The following is a 23805-nucleotide window of genomic DNA, read 5'->3' as shown; positions in this document are numbered from 1 at the left end:
TATCAAAAACTATTAAAAGTAAAATGACCTCAGAAGCTTTGAAAAGGATGTTTAATCTTCATCAAATTCTTTTCAATTACTTGATAATAAACTTTTTTTGTATATATCAGTGTTTCCCACAGGTTGAGAATGTACTTGTGGTGGGCAGGGCGAAGCGGCGCTTATTGAGCGGGTTCAGAATAAACTAGTCAAACAAAGGTTTATGAACTCTATTTATTACAGACAATACTCAATATCCTTAACAAATAATTTAGAAAATGTAGAAATTCATATTATGCATAAATTCCTACAATTTTACTACAAGCTTGAACAAATATTTTCATAATGAAAACTATTTACAAAGTTGACAGTTTCTGTCTGAGCAATTAATTTTTCTCTGCTTTGAAAACAACTTTCTAAGGCCTGCCTGTACGGATCGGCTTCAGGGACAGGAGCGTTTACTAATGCTTAAGCGTGCAGCAAGGTGCTCTCCTTGAAGTTTATTTCACATGTCAGTTTTGATCTGAAATAGAAACAAACTTACATAACCATTTTGGAAGATAGCACAAGAGAAGATTAACTGACAATTTTCAAATTGTGCTTTCTTGCATTATGGTTTAAAATCACTTGCCCTGTTCATTGCCGAGAAGTTTCGCTCACAATTTAATATTGTTTAAGGCCATTTCGCGATTTCAGTCTGTATATTGTTTAGTTTATGTTGTTTAAATGGATATCATATAGACCAGTGGTTCTCAAACTTTTTAGAGTGGCATGCCTAAGGCTTTTAACATCCTTTTGCGTACATCTCTGCAGTCACACCTTTTTCAGAAAGGGACAATATTTTCTAGGGCTGGGAGAAAAAAATCGATTCACCTAGGTATCGCGATTTTTTTTAAACGATTTTAAAATCGATTCTTTTTATTACAGAATCAATATTAATTCAAATTAAATTGCTTTATATTTGCCCTTGCTTGTAGATGAGGTTGACTGAAGTTAGCCACTTTCGTTTCAACAGAGGATGAAATGTGTCGTTATCTGTGAGTGTTGAGTGACACGCGTCCACTTATATTACGTCACTCAACACTCAAAGATAACAAAGATAACGAGAGATAACAAAGAAAGCTATTGAGTCTGAATGCATAGAAAAGCCCTCGCTACTCATATGCTGAGAGAGAGATAAGACAGTAGAGCTGCACGATTCATCTTTAAAAGACTGTGATCTCCATTCAAACACCCCCATGATCTTCTTCCATTTCGTCTGTCTATTAAACCTTTGACAAAATCATATCGCAACATTCAGATCTGTGTTGCCGCTGACCCAGAGAGAGTCGTCATGAAACAGCAGTCTTTTCCTCATAGTAGCCTGTCATTATTTCTGTGATACAATAGTTCAAATTATCATAGAAGTACTGGGATAAAAGTTTAAAGTTCAAATATAAACACTGATGTCTATGATAGCGATCAAAATAGAGTAAATCAGCTATTGATTTGGCGCTTAAAACAACGCATTTATCGATTACATTGTTTCGCCACAAGGTCGCGACAAGTGACTGTTAAAAATGTATTTGTTATTGAATCATTTATTAAAGAGAATGTAGTACTGTATGTTTCTAAAATAAGTGAGAAAAATATGATGAATTGTTTTTGTAAATATGTCTCATCTTATACATCATGTACAGTCTGTATAAGTGTATGATTTAACTTTTCTAGTGTTAAAAAATAAATAAAAAAATTGCAATATCGAATCACAATACTTGTAGAATCGCAATTCTGAAAAATATCACAATACATATCGATTCGGCACCCAAGTATCGTGATAATATCGACTCGGGAGATAGTTGTATCGTCCCAGCCCTAATATTTTTCCAGTGCACTTTCTACCTTTACAGATACCTTTAGAAAATAAATAATGCTTTAATTAAATACAAATTTCAATAGAGAAATTTGCAGTGATGGTAACAACAAAATTATGCTTTTAAATTTTAAATTAAAACCGCCAGTAGGTGGCAGTAAGTCAATGTCTTTATGAGTGAGTCATCGAGTCATTCATTCATTCAGTAACAAAGCAAGTGACTGTAATTATGAACAAATCATTGAATCATTGATTTAAAGCTGCAGATTCTTTCACCAACACTGCTGTGGATTTCGTAGCTATTATTTTGTTGCAAAAAATACTGACAATACTGTGTTTAAAATGAACCTCACTTAATATTAATACCTTTCATTTGTTGAACTGTTGTATAAAATCAATGTCACATTTTCAATCGTGAGGATATTCGTAATGTGATCACAGGAACTTTGAAACTTTCAAGAGTTTGAATCTTAAAGGGGTGGTAAAATACCTTTTTTCGAAGGCTTGATTGTGTTTGTGGGGTTCACTGTAACATGTGTTCATGATTCGTTTTTAAAAATTCGCATTATTTTTCACATATTTAACCATTTTTCTACACTGCTCTGTCCCTCCTTGTAAAACGGTAGGATGATTCACTAACCGCCAAGTGCACGTTGTTTCGGAAACGCCCCTTACCGGTAGTTTTTGCTTCAGTAAACAACGGCGTTAATATTCTCATAAGTTACCAGTTTGAGCCCGAATCAGACCCAGAGAATGTTAGTGGAGAGAATCGAGCGGAACCGGTTCAAGAACGGCTGTTAAAGGACGTTTCAGAAAGGTATGTTTTTTTTAAGACTGCAGATCTATTGTGATCGCTATATGACACTGTTACTTTTGTATATTTAAAACGATTGTAGCTAAATATCTGTCGCCAGAACTATTAACCCAATACGAACACTAAACATTGGCTTTACAACAGTAGCAAAATCAAACACAAACCATGTTTAGCATGCCTGTAGATAAACAATACATAAAAGCTATAATCAAAGAATAATTTACAGTGAAACGACAACAACCTCAAACATTCCAGTTCGCTGCGCTGGTGATATTAAACAGAAGTTTGTATGTGTTTGTCGGATAAGTATGAATTAACATTAGCATTTAACAAACTGGTTTGTGGAGCCAAACAGCGTTGTCCTTTGTTTACTTCCTCGCTACGTACAATTAACAATACGAACTATTACAGGAAAACACATCAATGAAAAAATCCTACTTACAGGTTGTGGCTTGTAAACAACAGCTTCTGTTTTTAAAGTTGGAACTGCTCGATCTTTCAGGACAAGCCGTTGTGTGAATCCTACATTGAACTCGTGTAGATTGAGGAAGCTTTCCTCCGGAAAATGTGCAGCACAGAGAGCAACATTTGGATTATAATTATGAGGGACAGAGTTAAAAAATAAATTGTAACCGTCCTTAGGAAGACTGAACAAAGTGGACCTGCAATCTGGGTGAATATAACAGCGTTTCGACGCCATAGCGGCAACGACACTCTACTACCGCAATAACTCTATTCCAAAGCAACATAAAATAGCCTCGCCCCCTTTATGTGTTGTGTTCCCAGAGGAGGGGTTTATGTAAATATTGGGCTTAGTGATCTCAGCAAGCCCGCAGGAATGTCGCGTAGTCCCTATCAGCCGTTTCTGAAGCGGTTTTATTTATATATAGTTCAAAGTTACTATCAGATTTAATGTTATACCTTGACAAACTATACATCATTAAAAAGATATAAGACTCAAGTTTCAGAATTTGACCACTATTGTATTCTGAGAAACTTATAGCGACAGTTATTTCTTAATTTGTGTCAGGAGTTATGAAATGAAAAAATGAGTCGATACCTTTGATATGAATTATGCGCCCGCTTTCATTCATAAAAAAACTCCCGTGCCGTCGTCATGACAGCGATACACAAAACAACGTCCCTCAGGGCTTTAGCTCAAAAATGTGCATATTTGGAGAAATATTGATAGATTCTCATAGATTTACATCAGATTTCTATAGACAGGAATAATATTTATTGAATTTATACCCAAATGCGTCGATGTAATCATTATGAGCGTTTGCATACTCTGTTAATGTGTTTTCAATTCATACCAATAGCCTGAGGGCGCCCTCGCCGCCCTGTGCACAGTATTAGAACATGAAGAAGTGCCATAATCATGTGACAATCCAGGAAGCCTCGAACACACACACAGCTAACAAGAGATCGCGCGTGGCTGGAGGGAACAAGATGGCGGGCTAAGCACATGTGGTTATCTCGGCTCTTCAGCAAATTTTGAATCTTATAACAATTTTCAACCTTTTACCATCCCAATTGTTGTGTATCAGTGAAAATAGACTATGTCAGCTAAAAAGGCTTCTAATAACCCAAAGATAGTCATCCCAGGAGGACAGAAAGTTGTTAAAGCCTCGGATGCTCTAGCCGAACATGGATACCTCATGGAAGTCGACCACTCTGATCACAAAGAGAAACGCAAAGAATCTTCCTCCTTGCAGAACACCCCAACTAAAGCCTCAGCCAAGAAACAAAAAGGTGAAGTAAACCCAGAAATTTCGAACTCCGCGCTTTTGGAAACTTTAGTTGCCAGATTTGACCTACAAGACGTGAAGCTGAGCAGCATCGAGCAGAAGATTACTGAGAACAGTCTAATGATCGTAAACCTGACAAAAGCTGTGGAATTCAACGCGGCGGAAATAAAGGACTGTAAAACTAGAATCAACTCGTTCGACAAGCAACTCACCTCTGTTATCACTTCACAAGCAGATCTGATAAGCCGCACGTCGGAGCTCGAACGCTACAAAAGAAGGTGGAACCTCAGAGTTATCGGAATGAAAGAAATAGCAGGTGAAGATATCCGAAGAGAAGTCGTCTCACTGTTAGCCGAAATTGCTCCACATCTGCATCATAAACTTGAAGACATCGTGGATACAGTCCACCGCGTTGGTCCCAAGACGAAGGATAGATCCAGGCAAGTGATCATTCAATTCTGCATGCGAAAATACAGAGACGAGTTCTGGCGCTCTACCAAAATCTCAGATGTTTGTAAGTCCAGGGGAATAAAGTTCACCGAAGATTTATCCAAGGGAGATCGAGAAGCCCGTGCTGCACTATGGCCGAGGATCAGTGAGGCAAGAGCTGCTGGGAAGAAAGCATACTACCGTGGTCCCTATGGTTACATAGAGGGTAGCCGGATCGTTAAGGATGGTTGATTTCAATAACTTTCCAATTCATCTTCCCTTGCGCGTGCAAGAAGTGTTAAATGGGATGGTTTGAATTTTGTTTCGCTGTTGAGCGAGATCTCGTTATAGTGCTCTGTTTGAGAGAGACGTTCTGTGTTCTATAGAATCTATAGAGCACGTTACATTGCGTATTTGACTGTTTATCTTTTCATATCCTATTTTTTTTTTTTTTTTTCACATTTTATTCATTTATTGTCTTAATTCGTTAAATGTTCTCAGTGAAATCACATTTTTCTTGTATTTCTCTAAACGCAAGGGGTCTCCGTAACTCTATCAAAAGAAAAGCTTTCTTTCTTTTTTGCAAAAACAAAAACTCACACTGTATATTTTTACAAGAAACACACTCCAACCCTGATGACGTGAAGTTCTGGACAAGTCAATGGGGGGACAAAATCATCTTCAGCCATGCCTCTACTCACTCTGCCGGAGTGGCAATACTGTTCAACAACCTACCTGGTAAAATTGTGAAGGTAAAGACAGACTCAAATGGCCACTGGGCTTCAGTTGTTTTAAACATTAATGATGTTTTGTTTATTTTATTCAATGTATATGGTTACAATAGTGTTCCTTTAAACAACAAATTGCTATCTGAAATTTCTGACTCTTTGGTTGAATTTAAACATGTGTATCTTACTGATAATATTATTATAGGAGGAGATTTCAACATGGTTATGGATGAAGCATTAGATCGCTTTCCGCCCAAATTTAACACCTCTCACCCAAATCCTCACCTTCTTAATTTTTGTTTAAATAATAATGTAGTGGATGCTTGGAGGGATGGGAATCCAAATCTTAAGCAATTTTCCTGGTTCAAAGCTAATGGGACTTCCAAATCGAGAATTGATTATTGGTTAACCTCATCTAACCTGTCTAACTTTATCAAAGATATCTCAATATCCGCGGCACCTTTAACAGATCACTGTTGCATCTCTATATCCTTCTACTCAGGCAAAAGAGAATCACGTAACAAGGGTTACTGGAAATTCAACACCGATTTATTAAAACACAAAAACTTTTGCTTGCAAATTAAATCTATAATTAATGATGTAGCAGCGCTTAAAGACCTTACCTCATTCATAAGTAAATGGGAATATTTAAAACACAAGATTCGTGAATTTTCTATACAATTTAGTAAAAATCTTAGTAAGGCCAGAACACAATTGGAGTTAGAATTGACAATAGAACTAAACAATTTATGTAATAAAAGTGAGATGGACAATGAAACCAAATTGCAAATTCTATCCTTGCAGTCCAAAATTGATAATTTATATATTCAAAAAGCTAAAGGAGCATATGTAAGATCTAGAGCAAGATGGATAGAGAAAGGGGAAAAAAGTAATAACTATTTTTGTAGACTTGAAAAAAGGCGACAAGAGAAAAACGTCTCGGGTTACGACTGTAACCCTTGTTCCCCTTCGAGGGAACTCGCACTGCGTCGTCGTCGTGACGACACTATGGGAACGCAATGCCCACTATGCCACACCGTAAGCACGCCACCCTAGTGTGAAGCTGGAAGACCAGGCACACTTAGGACGCGAGCACTCTGGCGCCAGGCGTCACAGGGAGTTGCAGACTATAAAATCTTATGAAGGTGTGCGGAGTGGCCCACCCAGCCGCTTCGCAAATATCTTGAAGCGAGGCTCCAGAAAGGAGGGCTACCGAGGAGGCCATGCTCCTGGTAGAATGAGCCCTCACAGCTATAGGTGAAGGCAGATTGCGCACCTGATAAGCTGTGGCTATAGCCTGAACAATCCAATTACTGATTGTCTGCTTGGATGCAGGCAGCCCCTTCTTGGGTGAACCAAAGCACACCAACAACTGGTCTGACTTCCTCCACTGAGAGGACCTCTCAAGGTACACTCTCAGGGCTCTGACTGGGCAGAGCAGGTGAAGTCTCCCCTCTTCCGCCGTCACGTGAGGTGGAGGATGAAAAGCCTGAAGAACCACTGACCGTGCCACATTAGATGGCACCTTGGGCACATAGCCCGGTCTAGGGTGTAAGATGGCCTTAACTCCGCCAGGGGCAAACTCCAGGCAAGTTGGCATTATAGCCAAGGCCTGGAGATCCCCCACTCTCCTCAGAGAGGTGATAGCAAGGAGAAAGGCCACCTTAAGGGTCAGGTTCTTTGCCTCAGCCGACTCCAGTGGCTCGAAGGGGGCCTCAGCCAACCCTTCAAGTACCACCGCCAGGTCCCAGGTTGGAACTCTGGAGCGAGCCGCAGGCCTCATCCTCCGAGCCCCACGGAGGAAACGTACAACCAGATGGTGCTTCCCCAAAGGCCCATCACCTACAGGCGAGTGGAAAGCCGCAATGGCAGCCACATACACCTTTAGTGTGGACGGGGTTAGACCGGCGGAGAAACGACCTTGGAGGAACTCCAGCACTGAAGCCACTGGGCAGTTAACTGGGCCCACCTCACGCTCTCTACACCAAGTGGAAAACACATTCCACTTCAGGCTGTACAGTCTCCTGGTAGAGGGAGCCCTGGAGCTGAGTAAGGTCTCGACAACGTCTGCCGACAGGCCAGCCTCTAGGTACCGAGCCCCCTCAGGGGCCAGACCCAAAGGTTCCACAGCTCTGGCCGGGGGTGAAGTATTGTGCCCCCTGCCTGAGACAGCAGATCCCTCCTCAGAGGGACCTGCCACGGGAGGCCGTCTAGCAGAGCTATAATGTCCGAGAACCAAACTCGGGTCGGCCAGCGGGGTGCTACTAAAAGTAGACTGACCCCCTCTCGGCGAACCCGCTCCAAGACTCCCGGGAGCAGAGCGATCGGGGGAAATGCGTACAGACGCAGCCTCGGCCACGTCTGCATCATGGCATCCAACCCCAGCGGAGCTGGATGCCTGAGAGAAAACCACAGTGGGCAGTGGGACGTCTCTCGAGACGCGAACAGATCCACTTCCACTGGGCCGAATCTCACGCACATGGCTTCCACCACCTCTGGGTGGAGTCGCCACTCCCCGGGCCTCAGCCCCTGCCTCGACAGGACGTCTGCTCCCTGATTTTGGTCCCCGGGGACGTACATCGCTCTGAGAGACGACAGTTTCCCCTGGGACCACAGAAGGATCTGGTGCGCCAGTCTGCATAGAGGGCGCGACCTCAGACCCCCCTGATGATTCAGATACGCGACTACAGAAGTGTTGTCTGAGCGTATCAGGACATGGTGGCCGCGGAGGTCTGGGAAAAAGCTCCTCAGAGCTTTGTAGACCGCCAGCATTTCCAGGCAGTTGATGTGCCAGGAAGAGTGCCGGGTCTCCCACAGACCTCTCGCAAAGTGGCCGTCCATGACCGCGCCCCAACCAGTGAGGGAGGCATCTGTTGAAACGGTTTTCCGGCAACATGATGCTCCCAGCACTGGTCCCTGGGACAGGAACCAAGGTTTCCTCCATATGACGAGAGAACGAAGGCATCTGCGCGTTACTCTGATCATACGGAACGGATTTCCCCTCGGGGAAAACCCCTTGGCTCTCAACCACCACTGTAGGGGTCTCATGTGCAGCAGGCCAGAAGGTATGACGCTGGACGCTGCCGCCATGTGCCCCAGCAGTATTTGAAACTGCTTCACAGTGAGGTTGTGGCCTAGCTTCACTCTGGAGACCAACGCCTGTATGGAACCCACCCGAGCAGGAGACATTTGTGCCCGCATCGTCGTGGAGTCCCATACCACTCCCAGGAACGTAGTCCTCTGGGAGGGCGTCAACACGCTTTTCTTCGTGTTGAGTCTCAGCCCCAAGCACCTGATATGAGCGAGAACGACATCTCGATGTCGAACTGCCATATCGTACGACTTGGCTAATATTAGCCAGTCGTCGATGTAATTGAGTACACGAATGCCCTGGAGTCTCAGCGGAGCCAGCGCTGCATCCATGCACTTGGTGAAGGTGCGAGGGGAAAGAGCTAGGCCAAAGGGAAGAACCCGATATTGGTACGCTTCGCCCCCGAAAGCGAACCTCAGGAACTTCCTGTGACATGGAAGGATGGAGATATGGAAGTATGCGTCCTTCAGATCTATCGTGACGAACCAGTCCTCGAACTGGATCTGACTCACGATGGCTGGAATTGTGAGCATCTTGAACCTGAATCTCCTCAGAGAACGATTCAAGTGCCTGAGATCTATTATTGGACGCAACCCACCATCCTTCTTTGGAACTATGAAGTACCGGCTGTAGAACCCGGACTCCCTGTGTGGCAGAGGAACACGTTCTACGGCCTCTTTTACCAACAGGGATTGAACTTCTTGTTCCATAACCCGAACCTGCTCTGGGCCGACCACAGTCCAGACCACCCCGTTGAACTTCGGGGGAGGGGAGCTGAACTGCAGTCTGTAACCCAGCTCTACAGTACGCAGGGCCCACGCAGATATATTCGGAAGGCATGACCATGCGCCGAGATAATCTACTAAGGGAACCAGCCTCTCGAGGCTGGCCTCGGGTGTCAACCGAGCCTCGTTCCCGACCCCCTGAAGCGGCTGACCGGCAGGGAGCAGTCGAGAATGATTTTCGGTGTGCGTACGCGTTCGCTGCCCAGCCGCAGGTCTTATTTGAGGCGGCTGGAGCGGCGTGCGTGCGCGGGAAATCAGTGTGGCCCGAAGCGTACTGGACGGCGGGAACACAGCACTGATTTCCCGAGAGCTCCGGGAGGGAGGCGACCTCGATCGCTCCATCCCGGGGGGGGCAGCTCTCAGCGGTCCGGCCGCAATTAGGACCGCTTAGAGGAAGCCTTCTTCGCCTGAAGGACGGTCCTCAGATCGACCTTAGGCTCCGAAGGCTTACCTCGAGAGCGCCGCCTCCTTTGCCAGGCTCCCTCGGGAGGGGCGCGGGTGGCGACACTCTCCTTTTGCTCCTGACGGTGCGAGGAGCTGGAAGGCGGCCGAGGCTGCCCTTTAGAGGCAGCCTTCCTCGAGGAGCTGGAGCGACGGGGAAGATATTGCTGGAAGGCCGCCGACTGCTTCCTCACCTCCTGGAACCTCCCGACGACGGTCTCAACCGCACCGCCGAAAAGTCCAGAAGGCGAGATCGGGGAGTCTAAGAGAAAATGTTTCTCTTTCTCTTTCATCCCCGATAAATTCAGCCACAAATGTCTCTCCACACACACCAAACCAGCCATGGAGCGGCCGATGGCACGGGCCGTCTCCTTGGTGATGCGGAGAGACAAATCGGTGGCCTTCCTAAGCTCCAGAATGTCCTCTGGAGAGGGACCCTGGCCCTCATCCAGCTCCTTAAGGAGGTCGGCCTGGTAGGCCTGCAGCACCGCCATAGTGTGCAGACAGCTACCAGCCCGCCCGGCCGCCATATAAGCCCTGCCCACCAGCGCTGATGTATCGCGGCACGGCTTAGTGGGCAGTACTGGGGCCTTAAGGGACGATGCGGCCTCGGGAGAGAGGTAGCTCGCGAGAGCCTCCTCCACCCGAGGTATCGTCCCATAGCCACGCTCAGCCGCCCCCAGTACATTTGCAAAATCAAGCACTGGGGGGTTGGAGAGCCTGGCTGAATATGGTTTTTCCCACGACTTGCACAACTCATTGTGCAAGTCAGGGAAAAACGGAAGGCCCCGGCGTGGAGGTTGAGACCGGCGCTTGAAAAACCTTTCATCCAGCTTACTGGCTGGCTGGATTACAGGTTCTTCTTGTGGCCAACTAATATTTAATTTGGCCACAGCGCGGGTCAAAACCTCCACCAGCTCCTCTTGAGCGGGTGCGTGAAGCGGTGGATGGGGCTCCACAACACCCGCCTCAATGCTCAAAGCATCTGACCCCTCAGAGCCAGATAACTGAAGCATCGGTGCCTCCACCTCGCGGGAAGAAGCCGCATCGCGGGCTTCCACACGAGGCGGGAGAGCATCTGAATCATCAGACGAGGACTGGGAAGATGACGAATCAGTCCCGAGTCCCGCTGAAAGATCCATCTGTGAGCCCCACGATCTGCGGCGCCGCGTTGCCTCAGCAACGGCGGGCCCAGAACCGCGGGGCTCGCGAGCTTGGCCGCCCTCATCGAACACGGCCAGCCGCGAGCGCAACACCCTGAGCGGCAGCTTATCACACTCGCTACAGGCGGCTCCCTCGAGAGCCGCCCTAGCGTGCTGCACACCCAGACAATATACACAGAGCTGATGTGTGTCCGTGCCCGATAAATAGCGCGGACACGGATGCACACATCGTCTGAACTGCTCGCTAGACATGCTTGTGATGACTTGATATGACAAACAACAGTAAATAGGACAAACAATTCACACAGAGCGCTTTAGCTGAAGAGCAAAAAGCTAACGTGTGTTTGAGCCGGCGTCCCTTTGTAGCTTCCGGGTATGCCGTCATCTACTACGTCATGACGCAGCACCAATCAGGATTGGACAGATTTCATTCATACTTCAGATGCGTTACGCTGGGGGCGTTCCCATAGTGTCGTCACGACGACGACGCAGTGCGAGTTCCCTCGAAGGGGAACACCATAAATTCTCTTTATGTGAATGGAGTTGAAAATACCTGTCCTAAAATGATTTCCTCAGAGATTTTTCAATTCTATAGTTCTTTATATAGCTCATCGTTTTCAGCATCTGACTGTAATACTCTCTTTGACAAAATACATACTAGCATACCGCAGTTAGACCAGGAATTTAGAGACTTATGCGAGGCTGACATTACAATAGGGGAATTAGATAAAGCAATAGATAAATTATCTGCAGGGAAATCCCCAGGCCCTGATGGCCTCTCTTCAGAATTTTATAAATTCTTTAGGGAAGATCTGAGAGAACTATTGTTTCAAGCCTTTCTCGAGTGTATACAAAATAATTCCCTATCTTCGACTATGAAACAGGGTTTAATTACTCTAATCCCCAAACCAGGGAAAGACGCACGACTTATAGATAATCTTCGTCCTATCACTCTACTGAACTGTGATTATAAAATTCTAGCTCATATTTTTTCCAATAGACTCAAGAAAAACATTAGTCAAATAATTAGTGAATCACAATCTGGTTTTATAAAAGGTAGATCAATACATAACAACATCAGATTAATATTAGATATTTTGGATTATTGCGAATGGATTGAGGATGACGGATATATACTTTTTTTAGATTTCAAGAAAGCATTTGATACGATTGAACATAATTTCATATTTAACTCCCTCGAAAAGTTTGGTTTTGGCAATAAATTTATTTCTTTTATAAAAATGTTATATAAAGACATCAACAGTTCTATCTCATTATCATTTGGAACATCCCAAAGATTTAATATTTCACGAGGAATAAGACAAGGTTGTCCCATTTCCCCTTTCCTATTCATCTTAGCGGTAGAAATGCTTGCTATTTTGATAGATAAAAACAGTGACTTTGACAAATTGAGTGTGTTCGGAAAACAAATTGGTATCAGTCAATTAGCCGATGATACAGTGATCTTTTTAAAGGACCAATATCAAATTGATAAAGCCATCCAATTTATTAATCTGTTCTCCAAAGCATCAGGCCTACATTTAAATTTAAATAAATGTGAGTTATTTGCAATTCATGGCAGTGAACTAGACTCTTTATGTAACATACCGATAAAAACATCTGTAAAATACTTGGGGATAACTATTACTGGAGATAGCAATTTAAGCGTCCAAGAAAATTTTGTTAAAAATCTTTCAAGAGCTAAAGTTATTCTCAATAATTGGATACAAAGAGATATCTCAATCTTTGGAAGAGTTTTGTTAACCAAGATGGAACTGCTTTCTAGGTTTGTTTACCCAGCCTCCTCGCTAGCTATCCCACCTCACTTACTTAAAGAATGTAACATTGCAATATTTAACTTTATTTGGAAAAATAAGCCTCACTATATTAACAAAAATGATTTAGTTCACAGTTACGAAGGAGGAGGATTAAATGTTATTGACTTAGAAATAATGAATAGTGATTTAAAAACTCAGTGGTTAAAATCTTTTCTTTGTAATGCAAACGGCTTATGGTTTACTGTTTCTTCTTCAATATTTCAGAAAGTAGGTGGTTTGGAATTTTTAATTAGATGTGATTTTGAGTTGAACAAATTACCTCTTAAATTGTCTGCATTCCATCAACAAGTTCTCCTTTATTGGAAGTTAGCTTTCTCCCACAATTTTAGTCCACACAAAACCTGTATTTGGAACAATCGCTTTATCTTACACCATAACAAATCTTTATTTTATGAAAATTGGATTCAATATAATATTTTTTCCCTGCTGGACATGATGGACAGCTATGGTAATGTTTTAAATTACAATGAATTTTGTTTGAAACATGAATTTGTATGTCATCCTAAAGAGTTTTACACAATTGTAAATGCCATACCCAAAAACATAGTATTACTAGTAAAGAGTATTCTTTCACACTATTCTGTGACTTTCTCTCTCCCTTCTCTTTCTCTGGGTGAATTATCTATTAGAGATCATAAATGCAACAACAAATATATCAGAAGTGTTTTTATTGATAGACTTCATCCAAATAGAATTAAACGTTACTATATTTTCAAAGATTTTAGCCTGGAGGAGGTGAAGGAACTGAGAATGAACTATCTTACCTTTCCAAGTCTTCCTAAAATGAAAGATGTTCATTTTAAAATTATAAATGACATATACCCTTCTAAAGCATTCTTAAAATCTAAATTTGATATTGGAGAAAACTCTTGTCAGTTTTGTGAAACGAGTATTGAAACCACTGATCATATTTTTTATCATTGTAATCACTCAAAATTGTTTTGGTCTCAATTGTACAGTAAAATGTCATGCATTATTACATGTGCAAATCCCATTGAATACAAACAAATTAAGTTTGGTGTACTTAAGAAGGATTGTCCACAATACTATTTAGTTAATAATCTTTTTGAACTTGCTAAGTATTTCATTCATAAATGCAGATTTTTGAAAACCCCCCCATCCTTTCCTCACTTTGCTAATGATATTAAAGCTTTTGCTGCTTCACTCTGCACCCTTTCAAATGTAAAAGCTTCTACAGTAGCAAATTTCCTCAATGAGCTAAGTGCACTTTAAATCCTTACCCCTTGCAAGGACCTACTCTCACATAAATGTTATTCATTTGTTTATTATTTTATCCATTTATTTATTTATTGTTTTTTATCATTTTATTTACTGTATTTATTTTTTGTCTGTCTTGATTGCATATTTGATTTGAAACTCTGTCGCTGTTACTTGTTATAATTTGTAATTATGTCTGCCTTTGAAACTTGTAAGTTCAAATTGTCTGTTCAATACCTATTTTGTTTGTAAATTTGAATTTAAAAAAAAAAAAAAAAAAACTACAAACTGCGCTCAAAATGGCCGATCCTTGGAGAAAGGCTGTTCGTTTGAATGGAAGGACATGTATAGCACAAGTGTACGCCTATTGCCAATAAAAATATTAAGGAATTGCCATTAAAAAAAAAAAAAAAACAAGAGATCGCGCTGTAACTATGGCTGTAACATGCAGATACAGACATTTTGAAGACAATAAACATGTTTGCTATGATATTTGAGTTACCTGTGTTTTTCAATCCATGCCAGGTATTTCCATAATAATAGATTATATTTATAATGTAATGCTAATCTATATAGAATCGTTGTGCAGAACACTATCCAATAGTATATTTTCTGTCTGATTTTTTTATCTGAAGCCAAATTAGATCACAGAAAATTATTTAAAATACTCGATTTGCTTTATAAAGTAAGTTTATAAGCACAAACATGGTTTTAATCTCATAAATTGTCGTGTATTGATGGTGTGCTAAGCTAACATGCTAGCTAGCCCTAGGTGCACCTGCCCCCTAGAAGTTATATTTTTATTATTTTTTGAATGCTTACTGAAATGTTTCTTTATTCAAGAAATGCATTTGATACAGTTTAAAATGTAAGGGTGAACTTTGAGAAAAGAAATTAGTGACTCAGGGTTGCCAACTCTCACGCATCCAGGGCTGCCAACTTTTGAGTTTAGCTTGGAGTGAGATTTTTTTTGGGGGGGGGGGGGGGATTTGGTATTTAGTTACCAAAAAACATTTGGTAACTAAATAGAATTTGATGAAGTTTAGTGACAACATGTTACAATGTTTACATTGTACAATGACTGGTAGTAGGCTATACAGTTTTTATTATTGCTTGACAAAAATTTCAAGATTTCAATTCCATTCTTGTGATTTGATTCCGATTTTGATTCAATATTGACTCATTTGGATACATGTTTATTTTAAAAAAAATTTAAATCTCACCTAATGCTGTAAACATAGAAGGCATAATCTGCTGGTATTATTAAAGGTTAAAAATAACAAATTAAATATAATGCAGTTTTTGTTATAATAACAATTATTTAATGGCATAAGTAAAAATATAATAAATATGTAATATAGTGCTCAGCAAAATCTCCTCTCTAGCTATTTTTTCTATTCAATTAACATGGTCATTAAATGGTTTTCCTGAGGTAAATGTAACGTTATGTGACATAATTGTTCTCCTGCTGTTATATATTGACCTCTTTCAGTGGTTGAAAAATCCACGAGTGGTCGATATTATGTATACTTTCGGTAAGTTGTACTGTATCTTTAAATAAAAAAGTAACAGATGATCGGTTCATGTGCACTTGAACTGAGGCGCTCAGCGATCTGTCACGTCACATTTACAAGCGCCAAACGTATTTTTGTATGAATTTCGTAATAAAATTGACGGAATCTAAGAGCTGAGAATTAGTTTAATATTAAAAGTACCCCTTTGCTCCGCAATTTTTCTGTGCGTGAGAAAATGGATGTGTGGCGTGAGAGCGTGTGAAAAGTGTCAATTGCGTGAGTCTCACACTCAATGCGTGAGAGTTGGCAGCCCTGCGCATCTGGCGTGACAGTCACGCATTCAGCCTCAATCTCACGCTCTCACGCTTAACAAAGAAATCTCACGCTAAATTAGACATTCTTCTGTGCTGTATTTTTTTTCACTCGTGTGCACTAAATTTCAGAATTACTATAAACAATTCAGGCTCTTAACTACTGGATGGACCACTATTTATGGCGCAAATTAGTTCAAATCTCCCGGAATCTAGAGCGAGCACGCATGCGAGACAGAAACCGTAGCGCACACACGGCGTACGGCAGCGTTGAGCATTGTAGCCAATCACTGACATGTCTGTTGAACGCATTGGCCAATCAGAGGCGTTTAAATGAGTCGCTGTCCTGAAGATGTGTTTTGCGCGAGCTCGCCGAGTTCTACACTTTCGCAAACCTGTCATTATTATTGCCTATAAACTTAAGATGCAAATAAAAGATTCACTGCAATGTATTTGATATTCTTGATGCTGTTCTGATGCGCTCCATTACGCACCGCTCTGTTTGGTGTTAGGATGACTAAAAGTTCAGCGGTCTAGCTCTTCAATGTCAGAATGATTAAAGAAGTGAACGAATGCCTGGCAAAATGTAAGTGGAAAACATTTAATATTTGACTGTTTTACAATAGAAATGTTCAACTACCGACAGTATCCGGTGACGCGAATTACTCAACTTTTTTTTATTTATTTACTAAATTTAGCCTTTTTGAATTGAAAATATGCTATAATTTCTTTGATTCATTTAGAGAGAATGCATGCATAATAAAAAATAAAATATTATTTGCAAATAGTTACAATTATTTCACTAATACAATAAGCTTTTTTTTCTTTATTCCCTTAAATCGCTTTTATAATTAATTCCTTTAAATAAAAATACCCCCCAAAAAATTTGGGTTGGAATACCCTCCAGTGCCAACTTCAATTTTATTTTCATGAAGATATTTCATAAAAAAAAATTTCTAATAACTTTACAAAACTTTGAAGCTATTTATAACAATTTTTGTCATTATGACAATAATTAATTATACATTTACAATAAACTGCCAGGTGTCAGCTTTCAAATGAGATCATACTTGTGCTTTTAGTACAAAGGGTTCATGAACTGTATCTGTTTCAGTTTGGGTATGTCATTTCTTGGGATTTTTCAAAAGTGGGGTTGCAGGTTAACAGGTTAACTTAACATCTTGGAAGGGAGAGCTGGTTATGTCTTAATGGGTCGCGTTTCAGTCACCATTTCAAATTCATTCCGTTGTTTGACAACAGAAACAGTAAAATATACCAATGAAAACAGTTTTATTGAGAATTTAGCTTCATCAAAATGGGCACAGAGAGAGACAAACTACAATGTAATAGGCTAATAAATAATAAATGTACATTTAGCATTTTCAGAAGAGCTGCCCTATCATGCAAAAATCTAAACATGTTTGTGTTAGTAAATTGCTCAGTGCAAAGAAAGAGAAGTAATGGTAACCTGCCATTTTTAGCGCAATTTTCCTACGGACAAAATTGCGATTGTTAACTCATGATTTCTGTTCTGTCTGTGCGCACCAATCTTGCACTTCTATCTCCTCCTCAACCAGACCACCTAGAGACTTCGGGTTTTCGGGCATTATGTTAAGGAAGGTCTAATCTCGGGAACGCACACAAAAAAAAACAAAAAAAAAAAACATAAAAACATTTACTATCTCTTAGTGTTGTGATCCCATGACGTCAGAAAATTGCGCTAAAACACTCACTGAGTTTTTATTACTTGTTTTGTTCTTTCTACGTGTCTAATAGACATGAACAAGTTCTTTGAAAAACATCTGTGACCTTTGAAACATCTCATCCTTATGCTCTATATTGACTATGGTTTCAATAATAAACATACATTTGCATAAAGCATCTTTATTTATCCATGCCCACGTTGATTAGAGTATTACAAACTTGAAAAGTATTAATTTAAGGTACATTTAGAACAATTAAAAAAATGTGTGATTAAATGCGATTAATCGCGAGTTAACTCATGACAATATGCGATTAATCGCGATTAAAAAATAATAATCGATTGACGTTGTAAAAAATAAACGTTGTAACTTTGCAGATGTTGTTTATGCTCAAAGAGCAACATTACACACTAACTAAAGTTAGAAAAGTAAAATCGTGTTTTACCACCCCTTTAACCCTCTAAGGTCGGCAATCACGCCGGCGTGATCTGCTCGCTTTTTTCCTTATCAGTTGAATTGAGACCCGAAATACTCTTTTTACTTTGATTTTACAAACAAGTTTCATATACCAATCGATTCTGTTAAATGTGTTTTATTTTTGTGTATACTCACAATAAAAACAAAGTGTTGTGCTTTTTGCCAAATAAAGAAAAATAAACACAAAGCGAGTTCTGCCTTCTCTCTGTTAGTGTAGTCCACTGTAAGATTACACTTGAATTGTTGTTGTAATTGTAACCTTTTTAATAAAAAAAATATATTTACAAGGTAGATGTAAACAAACTATTAAAAGGTAAATATAATTTTTTTCTTTAAATAATTTGTATTGTGTTTTATTAGAAACAAATTTGGGGAGAGGATAAATATTCCAAAACTGAAAATACAGTATGAGAATTAACTGCACAATTACTAGACATGTTTACCTTGGATATTATACAATTTGCAAGCACAATTTGTGAAAAAAAAATGTATATAAAAAAATATAAATAAAATTTATATTTGTGTATAAATATATACACACATATACATATATATATATATAAAAACATATATATATATATATATATATATATATATATATATATATATATATATATATATATATATATATATATGTGTATGCATATATATATATGTGTGTGTGTGTGTGTGTGTGTGTGTGTGTGTGTGTGTATATGAAGAGTTCAGATGCAAAAGCCTCTAAATGCCATCTGAAATTTTCTTCTAGAATGATCATTTTTATGAAGCTTGTCTATTTAAGTTAGCTATAGGTGACACACCTGAATGAATGGCTCATTAAGTATGCAGGGGCATTGTCTCATCAGGTGTGAACTACTAAATATGCATGATCGTTTACGCCCCATCCGCATATTGCCTTTCCAAACTAAAAGTGTTTCACAAAACTTAAATCAATGTATCGTTTTATGTGAATGATTAGGCAGGATGATTTTCACATCATTTTGAAGAAAAACTCTAGGTGACGACAAAGTCTTACTGACATATATTTAGTATGTGTTTTGTGGCCTTATTTCAGAAACTTTCATTTTTAGTTTTTTCAATAACCATGCATAAACATTATTCTCTCAAAAATGAAAACATGTACATACATGTGGCTCACATATCATGGTAGTCCTGTTTGTGCTAAATAGAGTGAAATTGTTTTTTTGCCATTGATATGTTTATAAGCAACTGAAAAAAGCACAAATGTCAGGGCATGTCAGAACATCTCAAGGACCCCAAAAACACCCCAGACCTCAGAGGGTTAAATCGATCTCTATGCACAGTCTGTGTCTATATTTGTTCTTCATGCTAGTAAGTGCTAAATACCCATTTTTACAAAGGTACATGGTCGACAACGGCAGTATAGCGCGATTTGCCAAGGCAACATAATCTGAACGCAACCTATCATACCATACACGCTGCTTGTATGAATGCAAAAAACTTTTGACCACAAAAGATGAGGTTAACCCTCTGGGGTCTGAGCTGTTTTCTGGCCCTGGAGGTGTTCTGACATGCTCTGACATTTGTGGTTATTTCTGTTACTTGTGACATTTTCATGGATAAAGTCTGATTACACTGTATTCAGCACAAACTCTGCTACAATAATATATCAGCAGCATGTATATAAAAGTTTGTAGTTTTGAGATAATTACATTTATGCGTGGTTTGTGAAAATACAAAAAAAAATTCTCACTGAAATAAGGCCATGAAACCCATACTGATTATTTGTTCACAAGACTTTTAAAAATTGTATGACGTAGCCTAGAATATTTGCTCTAAAACTATGTGAAAATCACCCTGACTTCTCATTCAGAGAAGACAATATATTGATGTAAAAAATTTACGACGTGTTTTGTGTGAAAAAAGCTTTATGCGGAGGTTATTAATATGTAAGCTTTTCACACCTGAGAAAGACAAAGACCCTCCCCTAACGGCCCTATTGGGAGCTATCAGGCCCTGTCATTCTGAGCAACCTTGCACAAAGAATGAGGAGATTTAAAAAAGAATGGCTTTTAGATTGTTTGGATTTATTTACAACACAACATAATCCAAAGATATACAACAAATGACAAAAAAGCACTTATTGAAAACAATGATCCAAAGACAGAGACCTTTGTGCCATTCCTAAAAACATTGTACATAGTTTTCATTTCCAAGGTGTTTGATTTTCACTTTACCATGTTCATGTTCCAGAGACTCGTGTGAATATTGAAGTCAGCAGGACTCAGTGGCATCAGGGCCCTGAAAGAAAAAAAAAAGTGAACATACTGATATCAAGAGAAAGGCCTGCATGATTTTTGGGAATAAATTTTAGATTTTTCTGGTTAAAATTGCTTTTTAACATTCACAGAATACACACACACACACACACACACAAATGTTTCCAACAATATATAATATAATGAACACCAGGTTTGTTGTGCCTTGTAGGCATAGGCTATGCGCAGTGCTGCATAAAATAATAACAATAACCTATAGCAGCTTATAAATCTTCCAAAACATTTCAGTAACAACTACACTAGAGAAAAATATATTGATTATCAAGTTACTTTAAATGTTTCCATTCGTTATGATGATATGAAATTAGATAATAGTAAAAACATGAAGCCGTTTGGTGCGTTTTGGCGATTGCGATCCAAAATATAAAACATTATGGTTACCATTAGGGCTGGGCGATATGGGCCAAAAGTCATATCCCGATATATTTAGGCTGAATATCGATATACGATATATATCCCGATATTTTTTCCGCATAGTGAGAGCAAATGTCCAGTCAAAGTCAAAGCCAAATATGACATCACAAGTAGTTTTATTGAAACAGGCTATTTCAGTGAACAGTTGCAAAATCAAATGAATAAATAATAAACAGGTTTCTTCACCTTAGGGCTGCATGATTATGACAAAAATCACAATAACCGATTATTCCCTTGGAATTGTAATTGCGATCTATTAATTATGATTATCAGAATTTACATTGAATATATATATATATATATATATATATATATATATATATATATATATATATATATATATATATATATATATATAGGCAAAGTAAAACACATTTTAACACACACACAAATACTGTCCCCCTTTACTTAACATACACATAAATTGTAAGAATATGACTAATAGTAAAGATTAGTACTAATAAATAAACATTAGGCCTATGCTAAGGCTATTAAATAGCAGTCCCAAACTAGTTTTTGTTAATAAAATGTTGGTATGAGCCACTACTGCTGTGACTGCCGTTATTGGGGGTGTGCGCTCCTTGAGTATGCGCGCATCATTCGTCATCGGTATGTCCAACAGGCGTTTACTAGGTTCGGTGAGACTCTATCATTGTAATATTGAATGGTGACATTCTATTTTATTTCAGGTGCTCTCTCTCTGAAACGTTGGAAAGCGTAAGCTGATTGCTTGATCGCCATTTCCTCTCGTATGGTTCAAACCAATGGATACGTTTCTCCTGCAGATCCCGCACACTGCTGTGACTGCTAGTCGGGCGCGTTTCACGTCTTGCCCACGGTTTTAAAATACTGCTGCAGGGCTTAAAATATTGCTGTTTTGATTTTGTCCTGTTCTGTTTTGTTTGTTTTGTATTGACTTTACATTTTCTATTTTTGTAAAGAGCTTTATCTTTTTTTTGGTTTTGTTTTGCAGTGCCTTCATTTTGGTGTGGTTAATTTGATTTATCTTATAATATGTAATCTCATTATTTTTCTAGTTTGTATTTTGGTTTTGCTGTTTAGTTAATGATCATAACCCGACTGAGATCGGTTGGTTTATTTTTCAGCAAACTGTTTGAACCTAGTGTTGTATTTTTCTGCAAACTGTTGAGATTAATTTGGTTTATTTTCTGTAAACTACAATCCATTGCCTTCTTTTAGATTTCTTTAATTCCTTTTGTTTAGTTCTGTTGTTTAATTTAACTTGACCTAGGGCAATTTAGCACCTAACTATTCCATGTGTATTTTAATGACTCTTGTTAAGATCTTTCTGCTATGTGTCGCAGGATCTGGGTGCCAAAGGCAGGGAGGCCAGCTTTATTCCCTTCTACGTGGTGGTGGTGTGTTGTTCACAGTGTGCCGTGTCCATCCGTGGAGTATGGTGTGAGTGCGTGTGTTTGTGTGCACCGGTGAAAGGAATGATTTTTCTGCTATAAGCAGCATAAACTCTGAGAGCCTGACCCTGCTGGTAAGCCCCAGTTAGCTGGTGTCCCGGTGACCTTTTCTTTTTAGAGTCAAGACCTTTATGATGAGCTGTGCTTGATTGAGGTCTGATTTTAATGACTGCTTAAAGTGATTGTGTCACTAAATAAAATCAACCATTTTGCATTTCATGTCTCTGAGCGATTATTGATGAAACGAACTTGCGTGTCCTTTTAAAAAGACACTAAATTCTCTGGGTGTAACTCCCTGAGTGGCGTAGTTGGCAAATTATCCTTCAAATACACCTATCGGGTTGCCACAACAGTAACAGTAAACACGGGTCTAAATATTATAATATTCACTATATCTAGCAACAGTTCAACTGCAATGTGAAATTTATGCAACAATAACAAACTAATATGTAAGAATTTCTTACCTTACATCTTTCTTGTCTTCAAATCGCGTTCTTCTTCTTCTGATGTAAATCCAACGTAAGCTCACAGCGTCTTTCAAACTCGACGAAAAGTAGAGACTTGTGAAGTGTTTTGGTGTTTTGTTTTTGAGGTAACGAGCGCGTTCGCGTTCCATGTGGAGATTTGCATGTCAATCTCTTTTGCGCGAGTGGGCGTGGTCAAATTAAAAATAATTAGGAAGCGTTTGAGAAGCTGGACATCTTGTTGGTTTTATACAAATTACTTAAACAGAGAATATTTGTTTTCAGTTTGAATATGATCATTTAAAAGTACACACTTAAATGTTTATAAAGGTATATGGCTCATAAATCTGTGACAAGTATTCGCTGAGTTTTGTTTCAGTTTATAGACGTGCTCAAGAAAAAAAGTTCACCACGACGGAGAGGCAGAACGCACACCCTGTTTAGTTTCTTTATTTTACAAAAGCCCAATGTTTTGATTTGATTGTAAGTGGACACATACAAAAGGAGAAATATCACAGATTCTTTTTTTTATATTTCTTTTTTCTGTATGACCATAAATGATGGAGAAATTTAAGTTTATAGTGCTACAATGTGAAGAAAATCCAGCTAAACGCGCCGGCACGTTTGCCGACCTCAGAGGGTTAAGATCGGATGTCATGTATTTATGGCATTTTACCTGCTAGAAATACATGCTCAGTTTAAATGTTATTTGAAGGTGGGCTAGAATTAAATGAACGGGTTAGTATTCGGAATTCTCAGAATTCCATTTTACTTTAAAATATTGTCTTTGAACTTCCGTTTATGCTGTCGCTCTGTGTATTTCAGTGGCATCGCTCTCGAGGAGTAATTAACTGGTGAAGTGGATTTATTTATTGTAAAGTTAACAAAAGTTATCATGAGCATTATAATGTTTAAATCAGATGTCTTAACAAACGTCAGTAGACCAGGAAGATTTTGAAACGAGCCGTTTATTCATAAATACGTTAGATTGCAGTCAGGGGCGGCTGGCCAATAGAGGGCGCTAGGGCGCCCCCCCATGAGCCAGACCACAGTTTACAGACCAAAAAAAAAACTAAAAACCATGTGACATCGCTTAGAGC

At 39.5% G+C, this 23805-nt stretch overlaps 1 protein-coding gene across 3 annotated transcripts in view; it reads right to left on the bottom strand.

Moving 5' to 3' along the window:
* LOC307163685 (NLR family CARD domain-containing protein 3-like) overlaps window positions 1–23805 on the bottom strand; it is a 116066-nt gene that overhangs the window by 4202 nt on the left and 88059 nt on the right. Inside the window, exon 7 of one of the 3 annotated variants that reach the window (XM_079879872.1) lies at window positions 20123–20356. The exons of the other annotated variants lie outside the window; for them this stretch is intronic. Coding sequence (XP_079735998.1) covers window positions 20284–20356 — 73 coding nt within the window. The 3' untranslated portion in view covers window positions 20123–20283. Of the gene's footprint in view, window positions 1–20122; window positions 20357–23805 lie in introns of those variants that run through there. 3 annotated transcript variants of the gene reach the window in all.

Source organism: Squalius cephalus (assembly GCF_949319135.1).
Source record: "Squalius cephalus genome assembly, chromosome: 8".
In the NCBI taxonomy this organism is placed as follows: Eukaryota; Metazoa; Chordata; class Actinopteri; order Cypriniformes; family Leuciscidae; genus Squalius; species Squalius cephalus.
Note: the sequence above shows the minus strand (reverse complement) of the source record. Positions and strands in the feature narration are given on the sequence as shown.